The 22,534-nt window shown below is 41.8% G+C and overlaps 1 protein-coding gene across 1 annotated transcript in view; it reads left to right on the forward strand.

Annotated features, from left to right (window-relative positions):
- The first annotated feature begins 10,339 nt into the window (after positions 1 to 10,339).
- LOC123972513 overlaps positions 10,340 to 22,534 on the forward strand; it is a 46,827-nt gene continuing 34,632 nt past the window's right edge. The window contains exons 1-3 of the mRNA XM_046052034.1: positions 10,340 to 10,476; positions 15,139 to 15,762; positions 22,038 to 22,177. Coding sequence (XP_045907990.1) covers positions 15,693 to 15,762; positions 22,038 to 22,177 — 210 coding nt within the window. The 5' untranslated portion in view covers positions 10,340 to 10,476; positions 15,139 to 15,692. The remainder of the gene's footprint in view (positions 10,477 to 15,138; positions 15,763 to 22,037; positions 22,178 to 22,534) is intronic.

The raw sequence follows: 22,534 nt of genomic DNA on the forward strand, positions 1-22,534 counted from the left end.
ACACACACACCCCTTGGGTGAAGCTGAATATAAGCCAACAAGCCTAGTTCAAATACACAGTTCAGTACTGGACCATATGTCTATCATGAAGCCATGTGGTTTCTGCTTGAGTGCTAATGTAAGAGCAGGCCTAGATAGAAAATGGCTGTAGAAAGGCGTTATCAAAACAGCTAGCAGCTATAAAACGAGCTGCTGGTGAAATAATGTGGCTCACCTACATCACATTGGCTCACAGGTCATGTTTATGTTGCGGCTTGGCGGGATATAAGTAAAGGTCATTGTTTTGACGTTAGTAACAAAGTTCATTGGTGACTTCTGCCAATCGGCCAAACTGCCTGTAGTAATCTCCTTACAGAGGATGTTCTGCAATAGATCCTAAGCTGCACTCACTGGCTCGATTGTAGGACACATGCACACACATACATACAGTACAATTTCCAGTTGTCATCCCAAGACAGTTGTTTGCAGCCCAGTGTGAGTTGTGGGGCTTAAGATGGTGCTGAACAAAACACAAGAGAGCATTAACTTCTCCAGTAAGGGCTTCTTTGTTGGGTCTCCCACTGGAATCAAGATACTTAATTTAGCTCCTGCTAGTGGATATGTGAGCTATATCTTATCCGATAAAGACCATAATGCCTTTTCCCCTTTTGCAATTATTGTAAAATGGTGAAAGTGGTTTGGCTGTTTCTTTTTCATGTTATCTCAGCACAATTACAACAATGTGGGGACAACATTTCTGCTGGTTGTTGTTTGGCACTCCTTCTGAAATCCTTGGGGTCGTCTCACCCATTTGCTGTAGTATTGACTCTTGCCTTTTGTCTTGCTGAAAGCCTGGTGTATTATCACATTTGTCGTTTCTCTTCATGTTGTGGTGGCATTACCTCAACTTGAACCCCCTTAAGATTTCCCAAGTGCTCTGAGATAATGCATCTAATGAACAGGGGTTACACTGACATTAAAGTAGCGTTTCAGCGTTAGACGCACAATTGCTGGAGTGGCCTGAATCTTTCATAAACGTGGTTTTAATGAGCTTGCAAGATTGTGTCTGAGTTCTCGTTTTGCTGGTGGCCTTATCACATCTAGTTTTTCATTAATGAGGATGTTGCCCCTGGCAGCAGCAGGTCAGAGGTGATCTCGGTTGCCTCAGTTGAAAAGATTTCTAAGATAGTGGTGCATTGGATGCTGAATGGAGCACATGCTCCATTGAGCGTAATCAACATGACAGGTGCATCTGAAGTTGAGAGTGCAATGGGAGGGTTGTGGCAACCAAATCAGTCAGAAGCAAAGACTCAAACTACAAGCTGTAAGCTGTAATAGCTGTAATATAGTTTAAAGGAATTAATTAGACATTTTGGGAAACAGGAAACTTAACAGGGTTAAAGATGGTGCATTTCATGAGTTTTGGACCCGCAGGAAGTGATGAAATCATGTGACCTTTGTATGGTGACCTTCGTCATCATAGGTGACTTTTGTTGTCATTGTAACATGTTTGTTTATGTTTAGGCACCAAAACTACTTGGTTAGGTCTACGATTAGATTGTGATTTGGGTTCAAATAACTTATGTACATAAGTTAAAATATGTCATCGTTGACTTGGTTTCACACGGGACACGAACACGAACGTCCTGGGAGAAAGTCCTACTGTATGTTTCTTTGACCTATCCACGCACTCCAACCACCTCCCTACACAGACTTTCTTTATGACAATGTTTTCTCTATGACATTTGCACTTAAAATGACACGCCGTCTCTGCACAATCGTCAGTACAGAGTAAATCTTGTGAAATGACACGTGAAAAGCAAAAACGCAATAATACGCTATGTGACTTTGTCGTGTTATTCATACACCATTTGGTGATGCCAGGCTGAATAATGGTAACAATTCTTTCTTTTTACCCAGTCTCTCGCTGACATCAACAAGTTGTTGTATAAAACCTGAAATTGGAAAATATTTAAATGAACATTTCCTTTCCAATATGTTTGGGCTGGACATGTTCCAGTAATGAAATTGGAAATAGGCCCACTGAATTCAGCCTCCACAGAACAGAAGACCAGGCTATACATCACAATTCTATATCCATTCATATCTTGTTAAATATGAATTCATTAATATTTCCAATATCCTTTTGCAAAATGGGACCATTCTGTTTACAAAAGTATCAAAGTGCACTTCATTGTTGTTATTGAATTGCATGCTGAAATGAGAAACAAAACAAAGAGGTAAGTTATCTGAAGAGTAAAACAGTTAGGTCAGTAAATGTGCCAGTGGCAGTCAAGGCTTATCTAATGTTTCCATCAATTTACATGTAATTTTGTCAGTTATAGATATATGGGTACATTCTGCAAAAACAGCAGTCAAGCACCATTGACCTCAAGTGTTTTCTCACAGTTATGACCCTGTTGAGTTGACAATGAGGTGGTGACCCCAACACTATAGTGTGTGTGTGTGTGTGGGGGGGGGGGGCTAGTAATCCTTGTGCCTTGGCCTGTAACATCTGGTGAGTGAGTGAAGTGTTCAGTGTGAAGCCAGCAGTGTCAGTCTGCCTTCCATGTTCACCCAGAGCAGCCATCACTGCCCGCTTCACGTCCAGAGGACTGGGCATCTTCAATGCATCAACGACACCAGCCATCACAAGGGACATGTAGCATGCCAAACCAGTGATTCATTAGGACTCAATTAGCTGGGAGGCATGGGGCGCCCTGCCATATGTCTCGAGGTTCTACGGAAATCTGTACCCACTCTTTACTACTGTACTATCAACTGTCTTTGGCACTGTACAGTCTGTATATGTGTGTTGCACTAGTGCTATACAGTACCAGCACTGGGATACAGTCTGTTCCTTTTCAAGGGCCGTCTTCTTTGTACTATTAAAACAAGTCAGCAGTAGAGATTTAGCGTCTCTGTCTCCAACCACCCAGGTTCTGAGCTGGAAATGAGTCACAATGACCTTCAGCTCAACTCATGTTGCGCCAGTTGGCTCCGTATGAAATACTCATCCATCTACTGAAGTATGAGGCTGTGGAGCTCCAGATACTGTAAATCTTAGGAGCTAAGAAAGGCCCCGCTCAATATCGACTTTGCCTCGCTTGCCAAGAGGCAGCGTGTGCTGCCGACAAGATCTATCCACCCTCAAATCTAGTTTGTCTTCTTATCTGTGCCAAGGTAAAGGACCCCCTCACCCCATGCTCCGTGCCCCCACCACCCAATCAGACTGTTCCACAAACCCGAAATTAATGAAATTAAATTGGAGCAGAGAGTCGCCTTAAGGAGAGCAAGGCCAATGAACACACCAAGCTCCAGATATGTGATGTGATATGATGTGACAAGGCACATGCACATGCTGTCTATGCATGTATGCTGGCGTGTGATATGTATCAATGACTGATATTAAATGTCAATACTACTAATTTGGTATCCAAGCTGCCACTGGGCTATTTGTTACACTGATGTTAAATTTTCTAAAGGTTATGCACATTTAAAGTAAGAAACAGCAGTTTCAGCTTCCATAATGCAATTTTTTTAATGAAATGGGTGGGATATAATTTCAAGAGGGATTTATTCAAATCATTCAGGTGTTTGATCGTATTGCTAAAAAGTGACCAGGGCTTTGACATCATGAGTCTAGAGCAGGGGGTTTGTGTGAGGCAGGTCTCCCCAGGGGGGCTCCAAACAGTTTCAGGGGAGGCTCAGTGAATGGAAGTGAAACAACATTACTTATTGCATTAGTTATCAAAAGGAGATCATATAGAATAGCCAATATGTGTGAGAGTTCAGAGACACAGTAGTATTGGGGCACCGTTTCCCCCCATCAGAGTCAGAAACTAATAAATGCCTTAGGACATTTTTCAAAACTATTTGGTGTAGTCAGAAGTTATGTCAAATAGCAATATTAGGCTATTTTGGCTCAAATGTTGAGTGTCTATGGGATAAGATAATATAATCATGATCCCATAGGCATCCAGGAATTGAGCGAAACTTACCAAGTAAACTAAAGATGTGGTGGGGGGGCGCTGTTTGAAAACCCCTCGTCTGGAGGATATGGATTTCTACAGAGCTAGAGAGGACTGTTGGCCTCCATCTGCACCTCCCTCACCTGCATTGTTAGATCATGAAACCGCAACCTCATTAGCTACTAAGGCCCACAAGCTAACAAGTCAAGTGCACTTTTAGAGAAAATAATGGGATTGCTTAGCTGGTCATCCCAAATCCCATTTGATTGGATAAATGTGTCTATCTGCCACCAAGTACAGGATGAGTTTTCAAAGACATAAAACTGTCTAACAGAAGGCCAAAAGAAAGAGATTTTTATATAAAGTAAACTGTCAACAAAAAAAGGGTTGGTTTTTATTGGGCACATTTTAATGTTATGTGAATTGTTTTGAGTCAGTGGCCTTAGGAAATGGGAAAAGCAAAGTGTGTTTTTGTGAATTAAACGAAAAAAAAAACTTTTCAGTAATGCCAGGAGCACGAGAGTAGAAAAGAAAATGGAGTCAAGTTGGAGCAGCTCTGCCCCAGTTGTAGGCACGTGCAGCCACCCAACTGCACTCCTCCAGCGTTTTCACCGCATTACCCAGAAACGCTACGTTCGTGTGACCCAATTTAACAGCCTCTCCTCCCCATTCATCTGCTCTCACAGATGCACTACAGGAGGCTCCATGAGTAACAGAGCATTCATCACCTCTGAGTAGTGGGGTCCTCCGGTTTCATCCCGTCGGCCCATTCTACAACACTATTCCCCACGGGCAGGACAGCAGCTCCATATGTGGCTGATGATTATAATAGTGTGGCGGGCTGGCAGCAGCAGGTTCTATACTGAGATGCATTTGTGTGTACATTTGTGTTTGTGTTCTATAAAATATGTAATCAAATATAAGCTTAGCAGGGTTTTTCTTCCACTGACAGTCAATTTAAATATTGTATCTGCCACATCTCCTTACTGCAGTGCTTTTTCAACCCCCTGGAGGTAATTGAGATGTTTAGTTCAGCCTAGAGGAGCTATCAAACTCAATTCTCATGCGATTTCATTTCCCTTATCTCATGTTTTTTTTTTTATTGAGCACAGCGCATTCCCCTTGTTTAGATCATTTACAGTTTTGAGCAATCAAACATTAAATGACAGCAAAAGTGTATTCACTCGCACACAACCCAAGCATCTCTTTAATGCAAGTGTTTAAAACAGGTGTCGATTTAACTTTATGGTTGTTTTGGACGCTGTAGTTTGTTTGGTGTTTACTGTCCTCTTAAATATATAAAATAAACCGCTGTCAGAGTAATGAAATACAATTCAAATGTTTAAAAAGAACTGAACATTATAACCTTAATTTATTGCAGGACTTTTGTAAACTGTATCGTTTTAGCTTTGTGTACCAAATAAACTAACAACTGTGTGTATAACGAAGTAGATTAAGCCAGTAGGTTGTCTGTTGGTGTTATTGGTGTAACATGGGGCCAACATGAAACACAAGGCAGATGAAGCATAAAAGGCTGTTACCTTTGATTATTTAATTCCTCTTTCAGTTTCTACTCCGGTAATAAGTAGGAAAACATAAATAGCATCGAAAAATAATGTTGATTAGCGTCATTATGTCAGTGTACTGTATATTGCCACACAGTGAACCTGGATGTTTCTGGTACCCAAAAGGTCTGGGTCCATGCTGCAGTTGCTCACTTTGACCGATTGGTAATCCAGCCTGAGTCATAGCCAACTCTAAAGGGAGTTGACCCTTAGATTGAGCTTCATGGATGAAACCATAAATTTCTGGATTTGGTTTGTTAATGCATCAGTATTATCCTTCATTTATTAATGTCGAAAAAAGGGTCAAGGCTGTGTTTAATTCACCTATAGTATCAGACATGAATGAATGTTTCACTCTTACTGGCTGGTGGCATTTGATTTTCCTAAATGTCTGCCCAGGCTGAGTAATTGCAGTTGTTCTAATGTGGAACTTTGTACCCTTTTTAATTAAACGGAGATCTCTCTTATAGTTGTGCCTGCAGGGAACTGATTCTACATTTTTGATGTTAAGTTGCAGTGAGCGACAGGCATCTGGCACAGCAACAGCGGCCAGCGTGACGTCTTCTGACGAGACCCTTTAGATCACTTCTCATCACAGCATCACAGTAGGAGGCTACCCTGATGTTTTACTCTAATCAGCCATCAAGTGTCATATTCAGAAGGCTTCACTCAGGCTTGTATCTGACCTCTGCTTTGGGTTTATACAAAACAACATGAGCAACTGACGAAGGAGCTCCTCAGAGAGACAACAGTGGCACTGCTTGTGTGCGTTTGCGGTCTGTGTGAGATCTTGACCTTGCGATGCCACTGTAATGAGAGGCAGTTGAATATTTCACTTATCATTAGTGGCATGATTAGCTGCCAATGGGCTGTGCCTGGCGTGGTTAAATCCTCCCAGTCTCCAGAGTGCGATAACATATGAGACGACAACAGTTTCACACCCAGTTTCACACCTCCCGTGGTTCCATACGTCGCAGCAGTCTAATCACTCATGAGAGATTAATGAGAGACGTTGAGGTGTGGTGGGAGATTCACTAATTACACCCACACATACTGTATAGTAGTCAGGGGAAAAGACAGTGTGTGAGAGAGAGTGTGTGTGGGTTGTGTAAGCTTCTTTTAAAGTACAGTTTTACGAGATACCTGTTACTTTGCAGTGGGAGAAGTTGAGCTACAATAAAAGGTATTTCGTGGAAATGACGATATCTACAGTACAGCTGCAAAAACATCACAAAATTCCACTTATTGAGATGTTACCCAGAATTGTAGTGTAATTTATCTGATAAAAGTATTCTGTTGTTTGAAAAGCTCCTACAGATGCCTGCAAGAAACTAGTAGAGTCATGAAAGCAAACTAAATAACCCATCTGCATTATCACAGGAAAAAGTGTTAAACATGCAAACTTTCCTTTGTGTATAATGTCAGTCACTCTTATATTTTCTCTCAGGCGTATTTCTGCCAGACACAGCAGATCTGAAAGGAAACCCAAACCAAGTGTAAAGTTTTGATGTGAAGAGGGATTTGTAACATCTGAATTGTGTGCCACCTTGAGAAATAAATAACCAAAGAATTATTTACAAACAAATTTGGCCTTTTGTTGGCCCTTATGAAAAAAATTTGGGTGGGACGTTGAATCTTATGCTTCATTCTGAAAAGGGGCAAGCTTTATTAAAGCAGCTTTATTGGCATGAAAAATTATACATCCTCCCCCATAATATCATAAAATAGTATGTTGAATTGGTACAATTTGTGTATTCATAAAGAAACTAAAAGCAGCTATAATCAATATTTTCATAATAATTATGTACCACATGACAATGTTAAAGGGTCGTTGGCTTTATGGAGCTTTACAGTGAGTTTAAGCTAATTGTCTGTATGATTGTCCAGAAACATTTCTTCAAATGAATGGTAAAGTTGGTCCGTAACCGCTGGATGTGTAAAACAAACTGTTTGCTAACAAGTTAGCCATATAAACTTAAACAATGACATTATCTCAATATTGCGTTCTCAACCTCCTGAATTTACATTTCCCAAATATGCCAGCCACTTTATTTTTGAACAAATAGCCACTAAGTAAACAGTCATAACCACTTTCAATGACTAAATGAACCGGCACTGGCGGCAGCTTTGTGCAGCTTTGTGCAGTTTAAGGAAAGGACCCTAAAAGACCCTAAAAATAGATAACTCTGAAATTTTTTTGGACCCCTCCTCCCTCCTTAATAATTTTCATACAGTCCCCTAGTCATCTCAAATTCATTCAAAATCATCTCATTTACATAAAGAGAAACTGCTCAATCCGACATTGTTTGCGGGGTGTGTCAACATCATGACAACATCAGTGCGACAGCAAGTAGAAAAATAAAAAGGTTCCTGTTTTGAAATGGCTGTTCTGTGCTTCCCCTCAGCTTCATTAATGCTGTCTCACAGAGAGCAGGTAATGTTTTTGTACTCAGCCATTTAGAACATGGCAACTTTTATTTCAGCTACACTGGATCTCTGTTGTGTTCGATCGACATATTACCTGTCCACAATGCCGCTGAATCAAATTTGTGTTTTTTAAGACACAAATACAGTCAGAACTACAAACTGTGAAACAGTTATTCACAGTCGAGTTTCACAAAGAGTCTGCATGTGTATCTTAATTATATCCATGACCCATGTGCAATTAAAGAGGACACCTTTTGGCTATTTATTTAGTTCAAAGAGAACACAGAGGGAGAAAAAAACCCTAATTGTCTCATTAATTACTCTCTGCATGAAATAATGACCAAACCAAGGTATCCACAATTCTTTTGTAACTTACAAAAGAAGGCAGGGGTGGGGGTGGCAGCAAAATAACATGCTTCAATCTCTTTTTTCTTTTCACAAATAGGCTTTATGTTGGAAGAGAGGGAGACAAAGAAAAAGAGGGCAGAGGAGAACTGGAGTGGAAGGGAGAGGGGGGAAAGGGGGGAAAGAGGGAATTGAAAGAGTAAAAGGCTGTAGAGATAAAAAATGATAAATACAGAGCAAATCAAAAAGAGAGGAAAGAGACAGAATGAGAAAAGATTGGCTGCGAGGTAACATGGTGTTTGTCCAGGCCGTCTGGAGCTTGCCCAGTTCTCTCTCCCACCAAACGTGGTGAATAGCCTGTTTTAACACACTGTTCAGACGCTGAGACACAGCACAACAACAATCCAAATCAACAGTGAATTAAAGACACCTCGGGGAAGCCACAGAGTAACATCAGAGGAGGTGTTTTGGGGAGCCAGATCCACCAATTAACTGATCTGAGAGGGGTCCAGGAGACTCATGCCGGCTACATTTCCAGATCCTCTGTATGCAGCGAGTGGAATTAGATGAATAAAATAGGAAATGTAGCCTATCTTGTTTTCATGCTATTGTTTACTGTCACCATAGGGAACTAGTGACACTTTATTAGCCTGAATATGTCTGTTATACAGACAGAAGCAGCTTAAGAAATGCAAACTTTCAAAATAAACCCCATTAATATTTGTATCTTGAGACCTCTGCTGTGCGAGCGAGAGTGTATTTTTTCATTTATGTCATGTCTCAGACTTAAAGAGGCCCCCCATAACACAAACACACACACACACACACACACACACTCTCTCCTTGCTCTTCTTCCATCTAAATTGGGCCCAGTTATCCTGCAGCTGAGCCGGTAAAAAAATATAATGCAGGAGTACATCAGAGGGCAGCTCCTCAATGCCCTCTGCGTAGCTGTGCCCGGCAATGCTGGAGCCACGCCTAACTGAGTGCACAGCTCCAAGGCCTTTACTGACATAAATCTGCACGGCAAAGCAACTGTGTGGCAACACTTATTTAGTTTACCAGCTGTAGCCGCTGAACCTAGCGCAATGAGGCCTCTCTTTCCTTCAAAAAGTAAATGAGAACGCTTCATGCCTAAACAGAATTTTTGTATGTATTTTTTCCCCCTCCTCCCCGCTTGCACACTTGACTGTTCCATCGTCAGAGGCCCTCCATCTTGTCAGAATGAGGTGAACTAATGGGCCGTGGCTGAACAGCCTGAGCTCAGAGGCTATCAGTTCCCCCTGGAAGGCCAGGAAGGCAGAGGAGGAGGAGAGAAGCAGAAGAAAGGAGAGGTTCTTCTCTTCTTTGGCAACAGTATTTCATTTTTGCCTCAGATAAATCCTTGCTGGAATCAAAAGGAATGCTTGTGTTTGTAGTGCAATGTTAATACAGAGTAGTTGTCCCCATTTCTTCTGCATCCATTTTATGTAAAGGTTATTTATATTTATGCTAGCTAAAAGAATGCTTGGTAATTTATTCAATTTCATCACAGATTGTCGTTTCTAGCCCTGACAGAGCTAAGATTTGCAAGCTAGCTAACTGCAAGGTACATCGGTGTGTCTTCGGGTGTTTGCCACCTCAAACCTTGTTCCGTTTCCTCCAGAGTGTTTCTGGAGGGTGGGCCTCACTGACTACTGTACACAAACACAACATTATTCACTATTTTGGGTGAAACCAGATCATATTTTATGGAGAAAATATTTTCTGGTTTCCCTCTGATGTCCTCCGGCAGCTCTGCTGGCTGCTGTTTCCTGATGGACAGATACTTTTAAAGTAACAGTTAGCCTTTAGCTTACCGGATTGATATCCAGCCCTGGGGAAGGTAGGACCCAGTGGGTAATGCTGGCAGGGACCGAGCACAGTCTCCAAGAGGTCAGTTTGATGACCCAGTCAGCTAGGTTAGGCCCACTATAGCTGCATAGATGACAGCAGGCATACGTCACTTTCCTGTTGTCAGGACAACCACACCCCTTTTGGGTGAAAACAAGCACTGTATAGCATTTTGCACAACAAACAAAACAAAATAAAATGCTTTACAATTTTGTTTACTTCCCTAAAGAGCAAAGGACACTAAAAGAAGAGGTCTGTGGCTTCAGGCCATCACCAGAGAGGATGAAAATGGTAAACTGGCAAACACGCCAACACAGGTTAGTTAATGATGTTACTGAGTAAATGACATGTACCAATTTTAGATTGAAACAAATCAGAAAAGAGCCTTAGTGATGGTGTAACTAAAAACTGTGAAAAAGGGGCACCAGTTAGCTCACTGCTTGAGCAGGCAACACGTGTACAAAGACCTGAGTTCTTACTGTAACGGCCCGGGTTCAGTTCTGACCTGTGGCCCTTTGCTGCATGTCATCCCCTTTCTCTCTCCCCCACATTTGCTGTCTCTTAACTGTCCTGTCACAAATAAAGGCAAAAAGCCCTCAAAATATCTTAAAAAAGACAGCTCGACCATAAAACATCTGCAGGGGGTAACGCATGTAAACACCAATAAATATTCGCAAAAACTACCTCCCTAGCTTCGTGTTTTTACAGGACACACTGTGCTTTCCATTTTGTGGATACTTTAAGTGTTCATCTAGCGCCATCAGCAGTGAAAAGTTTATGTCTAATCTTGCAAAACTATCAAGCCATCAGGGGTGTACTTTGGGTTTAGTGCTAAATTGAAAATGCTTTCATGCTAACACTCGAAACTAAGATGGTGAACATGGTAAGCATTATACCTTCTTACCATCAGTACGCTAGCATTGTCAGCTTGCTCACATTAGTACAGCCTCACAGAGCTGCTTGAATGGTAGACGCTTGCATTTTTCTGTCTCCACTGTCTTGCAGCTTGTGATGACTGTGTGTATATAGGTGAATGTGTTAATAGATTGCAGCATTACCTCCAAAGACATACGCCAGTCAACCACTCACTAGGTAGGAATCCAATTAGTCCAACAAAAGCAAATTTTCCTTATCTTAAATTCAAGGGCTATCAGCCTCTTGTAAGGCCACATGAGACGGCATTGTTGATTGTGTGGCTGCAATAAGAGCTGATGTAGAATAGAATAAAATGTCCAGCCATAGAAAATTTTAACATTTCACAACAGTATAAATTAAAGGCTTTAGGTATGGAGAGAATATAGCAGTAGTTGCCGTAGGTGACACAAGGTAACACAGCAGGAATATTCAGAGGAGCTTTGCTCAGCCAGGTTGTGACAGTCGTGTCCCACTCCATAAGCTAAGGGGCATTTTGTAACAAAGATGACCAGCGCAAGGTGCCAGAGCCGGTCTGTCGAACAAACGTTCCACCAGCCCCGGGCCATGCCAGCCTTGGCCAGGACGAGACAGATATGGTCCGGGGACGGGGCCTCCCCACTCCTCAACAGTCACATGCAAGCTGGAAAACACAGACTGCGCCTTCCATCGGGACCACAGTGAATGGAGGCGTAATTGGCCATATCTAGTGATAGATGGCTGTTCAACCTTTGTTACTCATCTGTGCCAGGATGCACAGAGGCTTGTCTCACAATATGAGGTTGATTGTGCAGTCTATTAAACACCAGTCTCAGGAGGAAATGTTACTTACTGGAATGCTGAGGCTTAAAAAAATCTCAAGAATGATCTGATTTAAACACGTGTTCAATGATTGCCCATTATATTTCTGAGACGGTAAACATGACTATAAAATCTAATCATACTTAATGAATCATTTTCATTCATAGAGGTGACTAGGAAGATAGAACTTGGTATAATTATTCAAAATTATAACTCTTTGTCTCTCCGAAACATAATCAAACATATAAATTATGGTTTTTATATTATTGCAAACAAATTCATGCATTCATTCATCATGTCACATCATACATCATTGTATTGGATTATTGGATTGGATTAATTACATAATTATTGAAAGCAGCAACAACACTCTACATCTTATTTTTGATCATGAAGCCAATTTACAGTGTGACTGGTGGAGTGTTTTCATTGACTTGTACTTCATCTCATTAAAGCCATAGGCATCTCTGACAATATGATTATAACAACAAAGAAGGGGTTCTCTTCATGAAAAAGATTCAGATCACATCTGATCCCAATACACTGAAGCTGTATGACAAGATTTATGTACCTTCATGTTGCCCAGAGAGTCTAGTGTACCTTGTGAAGGTATACACTCAAACTCCTGTACTGGAAAATCAATGGCTTGCATCATTGATGTGCTCAATGTTAAGGAAGAGAGAGTTGCCGTACATAAGGTTTTCTCAAAGCATGTCTGTTTTTGTTCAATAATCCAGTTACAAGGTAAAAATTCTGACGCAAGCAGGAAACAAACATCTCAGGAGATGATTTGTGAAAAACAAGCAGACAGAGACAAAGACGGCGGTGGGAGGAAATAAAGAAATGCAAGCAGAAATGAAATTGACTTCCCTCAAGGAAGTTTCATTTGAGAGAGGTAGTACTAAAATGAACAAATTAATAAATAAAGGGTGGCTTTTGTCAAGGGCTTTTGACATCCCTACAGTTGAGAGTAGCTGGAGAAACGAGTGATGCTCGTTAACTCTGACCCAAATCATAAGAGACACTGGGAGCTGTTAAAACACAGAGCAGATTGAGGAGTCTGGGTGACCTAGATAGCATTGGTTTTGACAAGCAGCGTACATCACATTAAATCGCTCTTCCGTTTAATACAATAAGGCATATCTCCCTCGGTGGTAATGAAAATTACATTCTGATAAGGTTCTTTGTGACATGGAAAATACCTCTTCCATCGCCCACACTCTTAAGGCTCCTTTCTGAGATGCACTTATGGAGAGATTGTCCCTTTGCCTGGACCTGTGTGACATTATCTGCCTCATAAGCACACTTGAGGGGTGACACATGGTCTAGACAGCCATGCACAAGAAGAATGGGTGGTGATGAGGCAACCGCAGTCACCTGTTGTTCAAGGAAATGAAGTGTATCTTAACATCACATTTCATTTTGGAAAAATAGGAAGGGGTGAAGGACTTGTCTGCAGGAGGAGAAGGAGGCAGATACAGCTGCTGAGAGACAATTTCACAGATCAATTTGTTTTATACATACATTCATACACAAAGCTATGCATCTGTACGCTGAAAAAAATTCCCCCTGGAAGGTTTTCTGAACCCAAATAACAAAACATATTTTCTTACTTGCCTTTAGGGCCATGTAGCCCTATTTGAGACACCAGCCCTCCGTACATTACCCCGAATTTATGCGGTGACAAGAATAGTATGTGAAAATATTGTATTTAAATGTTGATTTAGCTCTGGGGAAACATTTTATCATTCTGGACAGACAGTAGACACCTGTGGGATCACAAAAATACCTTAGACACAGCCCGCTTGTAGATTAATGGTACAATAGCATCATTTTGATTTTTCTCCTCCCGAACCACATACACATTTAGCAGGGAGGTCACAAATGGGGCTACTAACCATGCAGATAGTTTCAGTTTTCTGTTCCCAGATTTTGTGACATCCCACTCTGAGACCTCTGAGATCTGTATTCAGAGACAGTGTCCCAGTTATTCTCGATAATCCACAATCCTCACTGTGAACAGCTTTGTTAGGGCCAATGTTTGATAGGCTACATTTCCAGTTTTAAAATGAAAATGTCATGTTTAAATTATATGGGCAGGACAAATTACATTTCATTTTCCTCTGTTATGTTATTGGGTGGACAGGGGGTGTATTTAAATTTAACACTGTTAAAAGAAATTGTGCTTATGCTGAGGATTAATGATGCCACTTAATGGGAAGAAACTAGAAGAAATTAGGAGAAAGAACTCAAGTTTCTGGTGAGTTCTGAGATCAGTCACAGTGTATGAGGGAATAGACAGTAAGTACAAAAACTGTAGTGGTTAAATTCGTTTAATGGAAAATGAAGTTCAGACTGACCACACCTTAAGAGAGCATATTGTCTTAACCTGGGCAAAACAAAAAAGAGGTCCAAAATAAAGTAGGTAATCTGGGCGACCCTTTTACAAGCCTTGTCTTTAATTCTTACAACAGAAACAGATCAAGGGAGAGGAAAATTGTTGTTGTTGTTGAAAAAAGAACCAAAATAAAATGACTTCAAATACATTTAAAATGACACTCATCATGCTCACACTCTCACCACACACACTCACAATGTCACTCAATGTCAAACAGGATAATGTGTGCCCGGTGTTCGATGTGCTGCATCTCTTTTTCAGGCCAGGGTAGGCTGAAGGCCTTTCTCTAACAATGGCCCGTCACCATGCCAACACAAGCGGTGCCAGCCTCGGTGCCAGCTTGGCACGGCCCCCATGTTAGCAGTGGATGATTCAAGGGCATTAAAACACAATGTGGGGGGTTCCAGTTTTTAGACGGCTGTGCCAGGATTTCCACCACAGTTTGCTTTGAAACAGCCTGTCATTCATCGCTCTCTGCTACTTCCCCTCCTCTCATGCTGTTGGCCTGAGCTAGAAGCATTTACAGTCCATCTTCTGAAAATTTGCTTTGCATGCACAGAAGCACCGGTCATGCTTTAATGTTCTATATTTACTCATAAGAAGTACATAAAACAAGAGCGTCAAATATTTCACCACAGGTCTCCTTCAAGGGTGGGTACTAAACAGCACGCATTTGCTGCACTCTCATTAAGGATTGATGATCCAGAAGAGAAAATAACATCTTTGTTGATTTGTTAAATTGGTGCCTGCCATTTTGTATGTTAAATTAATGCTGTAATGAGTGATCAAGGGGCATGTGTTTGTCATTTTAATTTTTAACTACCTCCAGCTTACTATTAACTGTCATCCCTGTCTTCTCGCCTTGTAGTGCTCGGAGCAAGTGACTGTGATGGGCTGTCGAACTGCATCTGAAGGGTTCTACCAAAGAATAATATCCACTCCTGACCTACTCTGAAAAACAATATTTGATTCAATCAGTGTTGCGGTCTCCCCTGGGGGGACTTACTCCCGTGTAATAGGTGGACCCTCAGAAAAGAGCAACAGTGGACCATGTGATACTTGACCTTCACAGAGAGAACTCAGGTACACTCTGGAAGATGTCAAATCTGATCTGAAGCTGTGCTCAAGAGGATCACCCAGCTCATAATTCATCATAAATCATCTTTTCATGTATTGTTTAGCAAAACTCAAACACCATGGGCCACCAGTGACGGAGCATAATTATCAATGCTGGATCTTCATTTATTGAGGAGTAGCAGACATCTCATCATGGATTTGAATGAGATTTTCTCCACCAAAGAGCGACTGTAAGAGAGACTGGAGTGGGAAGAATTGGACACTGGGAGTTGGGAGGATTAGCTAGTGTGCTGCTAACCCATGGTGGATCTGCTGTGAGCAGGACAAGGGACTCAGCAGTGGAGGATGTCAGCGGAGGCCGAGCTCCAGCCGGGTGTCAAAACCAGCCAGCGAAGGGAGTCCAGGAGGATCAAAGGTACATGAGATTTTACTTACCAAACTATCCCATCTCTGCTACATTAATGCATTAGTACAACAATTCTGTAATGTAGATGCATTTAAAATATTGGGCTCATAAAGTGTCTAATTTTGTGGATTGGGGTGAAAACCTGAAAATGATGTTGAGGGAAAACTACTCAAAAGGCGACCAGAAACATGTATAAAAAAAAATAAAAATGGTTGTCAGGACAAAATGGGAATCTGGCAGCTTTCTCATGTTTGGCATGCAGTGAACATAACCTTAAGTCATGTTTGGATGGAGCTAAATAACGCTGGAGTACATGGAGAGAAGCTTTACTCAGTCAAGCCCGCTGAGAGGCTCCCTGTCTCATCCCAGATATCCCGATGCAGTAACAGCTATTTCATGTAGCCCCAGGGTTTGGTAGAGCCATGATTTAGGTGTCATGGACAGGGTAATTCACACCCTGTCGCTTTGATGAACAGCATAAGTGATGTAATAGGACGAGGCATTCTCCGAACGTTCACTGGGAGATTGAAATGGGATTGAATTGGCTGAGAGGACGAAAGAAGAGGGGATAGAGAGGTAGAAAGATTGAGATTCACAGTGAGGGAGAAGGAAGTGAGCAAGAAGAGGACGCTTTCTCATTTGCCCTCCCTCTCTTCATCCTTTTTTCCCTCATTGCTACATCCATGAATAAAGCCACTCCAGCTAGTCCAGTAAATCTGGCTTCTGCGGGCTGGCTGTAACGAGGCCGCGGGGCCAGTTCCTCTGTGGCTGTTTCACTGGCCCTGTCGGCTTGCTCAGATAAATGGCCAGGCTGGAGGAGGGCCCATTGATTTGAGTTAAGTGGAGAGGGGAGAGCAGAATGAGGGGGCTATTACACACATGGCCATGCGGCTCATTGGATGGGACTATCAGATGGCTATCAGCCCCTGACTTTACCATGTTAATCACATGTGCTGCAGGGGCCATTATCACAATAAGCAAAGATGTTATTTAGATCCATATAAATGGAAATGGGGCAACATAAATGCATGCATACTGTCAGGCAGCACAGCTATTGGTGGTTGTGAGCAGACTGAGGCCAGGTGAAGGACTCCCCTGAGGATCAGGTTGATGAGATGAATTTAGACAAAGCACTGTTTATATTCATAGTGGTGGAAGATATTGGTGTAATTTAAAGGATAAGGTTGCTTTTGTTTTTATATTTTTTATCTTGTCAACAATCCCCAAAACTAGCCATGCGCAAAACTGTTTATTAAAAAGGTTTTAAGAACCAGATTTTAAGAGGTTTTTGGTGTTTTCCCTACCTAACTTTAGATCCAGGCAGTCAATGAACATAAATTTGTTATTGTGATGTAGAGTGCACAGTATGAACGATACATTAGTTATAAATAAATAAGTTACCACTCTGAAACTCTTGCTCCAGTTTAGGTTGTGAAGCTGGTTCGGGAACATGTAGCTGAACCCAAAACTGTAGTTACCGGTTTGACAGGACCCGCCCTACTCTGTAGTCCTTAACTAGGTGCTGCGCATGTGCAACTCCCAACAATGATCAAGTACAAGTGAAATGCTTCCCTCGGTAGCAATTTTTTTTATGGAAATGAAACCATGTAAATCTATTCTACAACCCCTAAATGAAATAATGAATCTGAAAATTAACATAAATGACCTCTTTAATACATTCTGACTTCCCATCTTACTCTTCATCAAGACGTAAATCATTTTAAAAAGGGTCACAAATATAAAGTTTACATTTTTAAAGGGCTGAATCCTTTTCTAAAACAGAAGGGAGTAAATAGAGCAATATTTTCAGCAAAAGGATGGCGTATGTGGGATTGCCTTTAAAAAATGCCAATAACAGCGTTTAACAGTGTTGGGCAAGTCATTTGAAAAGTGGAGTGGTGTCGACTGAAGTCACTTGAGACTCCATGAAATCTCTGGCCAGGCCAAGAAATATTTCCAGCGTGTACTCCCAAAGTTCATTTGTGTAAGAGTTAATTTGTTAACTTTGGTGGTGCTGTTTCAACAAGACCAGGCTAGCTAGGCTTCCCCCTGCTTACAGTCTTTATGCTAAACTAAGCTAACCGCTTCCAGGCTTTAGCTTTATATTGTTAACGCACAAATTTAAGGCAGTTTTTTCACTTAACACTAGCCAAGGAAACAAATAAGTAAACCCCCCCCCCACAGACACACACACACAAAAAAGTATTTAACGTGTGTAGAAATAGAAAATGACACTTTGTCATTAAAGAAACGACAAACCTAACATTACATCTTTCAAGTAATTGTTAACCATCAACAGCTAGCTTAGCTCGCATCGCCTGGTATTCACAGTAAAGACACCTCCTCGCACCTCCAGCCCCTGAGCCAAGCTCCCTTCCCATAAACTGTCAAAGTAACAAAGTATTACTGGGATAAGTAACTGCTATGTTATTATTACATTTTAAACTTGAATCCCCTGGTACTGGAAAATATAATCACATTATTGTAATATGTTACTCAATCATTGTCATTGCCCAAATCTGGGGTTTGATGGCTGCACAGACTTTTAGCAGAATAAATGAATTGTTAGATTTGGTCCCATTTTATGGGATTTGTTAATGAAAAAACTAGAAAAATCAAACCTTGTAGCAAACTCTGACTGCCATGGTAAAGCAAAAGCTCCCCTCTATCCATCAACAGAATTGCTTTACATGCGTGACTTTACTCGATCTCCATAGCAACTGTTGCTCTCCCACTGTAATCTGTGCACAAAAAAAATAATCATTTCAAAAAGAGAGACTAGGAATGGAGGACAGAGAGACATTGAGAGAGGGAGGGAGCAGGACGGAGATGCAGGAAACAGACATAGAAAGAGGCAGAGAGGCAAACAGCAGATTAAATCACCAGTCACCTCTCATACTGAATGTATGACATTGAAAATATTGTAAGAGGCAGTTCAAATATTAACCATTTCACCCTATTCAAACAGTATTTCCCACATTTGACCAAATAATTTGCTGGTGCACTTATCCAACTGTTCATCACACTGTGGAGCCCCTACCTAACAAATGATCTCGCCCATCACCACCCAGCACACGTCAATACTTGCATGTAACTCTGCAGTGATTCAATGGTCTATCCGCTGCATTGATGATGTGCACAATACCCCTCATTAATTCAGTCATTAAACCAAAACCTTGAATTTGAGTTTAATGCCAAAGATCAGGTAGAGGAATTTTGACATCGGTGTAGGTTGGACGAGGGTTGTAAATGTATCTGTGTGTTTGATGAGGCTTATTAAAGTTATTTTGTACACATGGGGGAGGCAGGTGGCGAGGACAGATTTGCCTTTCTCAGACTTCCATTCACTTTGCTGCTGGATAAAGTCATCAGCCCTCTGCGCTGACGGGACGTACCTAGTGTTCTCCCTTCAAATGTCCTGTGCATAGACGCACAAAATAATGGTTAACATTGTCCATTGCATGGGGGTGCACGCATGACTCAGCCGGCATTGCCATATACTCTCATTATAGTTCAATGGAACGGTGAGTTTGGTTTCCTAGCTGAGAGGAACGTTGACAGGAAGAGACAGGCAGACACAGATACACACTCAGAAAGGTTCAAAGGTTAAGCTGCCTCGATGCCCGGATCCCCAACAAAAAGTTTCTTGTTGCCAAGTCCTTATATCTGGAGGCACACTTCTGACTCTCCATCTGTTGCCATCTGTCCCTTCACTGTCCCCATTCTAGTGTGGCAAGGAGGAGGATGCAACTCTGTGATCAGAGAGTAGCCCTGAAACAGTATGGAGCCGGGCTAACAGTAATTGTTCTCTACATGGTTCTGGTGCAGGGCCTTTGTGTCAGGCGGCTGTTAAATCTCATCTCCATTTTTAATGATTTGTGCATTAGATTGTTAGCAAATGAGGGCAACAGGAAATATTAGGGAGAAAGAGATGTGACAAAGGTCCCAGGCTGTATTCTAACCCAGGATGCATGCATTTCAGACCACCAGGACTCCCAAATGGCTGGCATGTTTTCCCATGTGTAGGATACACTTAGATGCAGACTAGCAGTAGACAATGCTTTAGGCAGCCCTCTGTCAGACACATTATGAGCATCAGGATTGTGGGCCAGAAATATTGTGAGGACCATTCAACCTTGGGTAATTGTAAATCCAGAAAGCCAGAGGAATATGTGTCACACACCTTCTCCAGCTCTCTTTTCCTTTCTTACAGTGTGTAACAACATGAAACAGCATGCCCCGCAGCTCTTTAGTTTTCAAATACAGCGCACTCGCTAGTCTTGATCTGAACCCAGAGCACGTAGCGTACGAGTTATGCCACTGTGTCAAGACTCTCATTCGGTATGCAAGGCCTAGTTTTTTTGAGGATGTGTGCATAAACCTCTAAATCTCTCCTGAAGTGTTATTAGGGAAAACGGCATGCTGTATATAAAGAAACAAACGGCACAGAACATCTGGTTAAAGCTCATCTGAGAAAGCTGCACTGAATTGGACTGATCGTGTTAAAATGCAACTGGAGCAGCATGCATTTTACATTACATTACAGAGTGTATGAGTCAGTAAAATCAGGATGGAATACATAATACTGTATGAATAGACTACATTCACCATATGAGGCATGGTTTTAATCAGGTACAGCAATAATTATTGTAGGAGTCCACCCTCTCTTGCATCTGTACTGCAGGGTTTAACCAACTGCACATAGATAGTGATGTCTACAGTCTTTTTAGTGAATTTGCCATCAAAGTTGGAATGTCAGTTCTCTACATGGCTGCTGTGTGCATGCCAGGCTGTGTCTGGTTAATGTTCAGAGGTACTGTACTGCTGTATATAAGACTCATTATCCTCTGGCAAAGGAACATGTCTGAATTAGACCCAGATTTGACATTCACTTGCATAGAGACTTTAATGACTTTAGCATCGTCAAGCCCTCCCCTCCCCCTTTAGAGAATTGTGCCCTCATGAATTAGTGAGAGGGTGTGCATGGCCAAGACAAGTGCTTGCATTTGAACTAAGAGAATTTTTTTCTCTGTTTCCTCAAGCCATTTCATTTGCTTTTTTTTTTTTAGGCTAAATTTCAAATTTGTCTTTTGGATTTTTCCTTGAACATTGCTGGGATAGAAGAAGAAATTCCATTTTTGTTAGAGTAGATGTAGAATGGATGGCAATACTGTGTGTTTCTTGGTGGAATTCGGTAATTTTGGTGTAATATGGTCTTTAAGTGCAGCCTGACATTCTTTGTTAGGGTTTTTAAATCTTGTCCTCTTCTCGCACATGGCTTAGCCAGCTACTGAAATGTGTCGTTAACTGATGTACGGTGACCTAGAATTGAGTGAGCAAGGAGCCTGGAAACTGTTAAATTCTCAAAGGTGCCAGTGACCTTGATTTTGAAATCCTGCTATCTCTTCGTGTAAATGTGTTGGGAGTCAGTGTTTTGCGCCTGACAAACCCCGCACAGGTTATAAGGGGATGGTTTATACATTGCTCGAGGCTCGCGCCATCATAATCAAAACAGTACGATGGCAGACAGCGCAGAGACTAAATGAGAAAGGTGTCGGTGTCAAGGTGGTGTCAGGGCAACTGCAGAGATTGACAGACAGAATAATCAGCAACAGGGATGGGAAGAAGAAGGGAGGGGATGACATTATAAAGCCCGAGGCCATTCAAACACACATTTGCAAATGCCCCTGTCTCACACCATCCCACTACCCAACATCCATCACCCAGGGAGGGCCTGGTGGATTGTGGGTGAGCGCTGGACCGAGATGATTCCCCTCAATAGCAGCGACCCAAGCCTGGTTTGTCACCACCAATAGCACCCATGGGAACTGTGAGCGTGGGTGAGGCGTAGGGGTAACAACCCCCACTCAGCCACCCCATAACCGTCCACCCAAGCTTTCTGTGTGCAATAATAGGTGATGGTAAAGGGTACTCAATGTTCTAGTTGTTTTCTCATTTAGTCCACTAGCTTTATACAGCCTCCTTTTCAATTTCAAGTAAAATTTTCTTTCAATCTTTGCTCACTGTTGCTAATTTGCTATTTCATTCTGCATTTCCTATTCCATAAATATTTATACGGAAGCAGCCATCTCACTCACACACACCTACACATTCACACACACACACACACACACACAGACGCCTCTATACCTCAAGTAGGACATGATGCCGAAGTGGTAGGACTCAGTTGAGCTCATATCCTTGTTTCCTGTGATCACTCGCATTCATTTTCTCCTCCTTATTTCTTGTCCTCTTCCTTTTTTTCTCTTTCTCTCCCGCTGCAGGTCAGGACCGCACTGAGGCGGGGCTTATTAAGCGTTTCCGTGGAGATGGCGTGCGCTACAAGGCCAAGCTGATTGGGATTGATGATGTGACAGCGGCACGTGGGGACAAACTGTGCCAGGACTCCATGATGAAGCTGAAGGTGCAGACTTGTGTGTGTGTGTGTGTGTGTGTGTCTGTGTGTGTCTGTGGGGACATCATTGAGCCTCTTTGCTCATCTCAGTCAGATTTGGAAAAGGCATGCTCTGGCATGTCTGTATTGTCTGTTGAATGACTCATGGGAGCTGTCTTGTCCTGTGTATGACTCACTGGAACTCTGTAAAGAACTGACCAGACGGAACAAATAAAAGTCCAACTGTATTATTCCGCAGCTCTCTGTCATGTAGATAAAGCTACTATAAGGTTGGTTTTATATCTTTTGCAAAATGGTTGCAATTTGTACTTTATTTTCCCTCTAATAGGCTGCTGTATTTTTTTGGCATTGTGCAAAGCTTTATGC

The sequence above is a fragment of the Micropterus dolomieu genome, linkage group LG06 (assembly GCF_021292245.1).
Source record: "Micropterus dolomieu isolate WLL.071019.BEF.003 ecotype Adirondacks linkage group LG06, ASM2129224v1, whole genome shotgun sequence".
Taxonomy (NCBI): Eukaryota; Metazoa; Chordata; class Actinopteri; order Centrarchiformes; family Centrarchidae; genus Micropterus; species Micropterus dolomieu.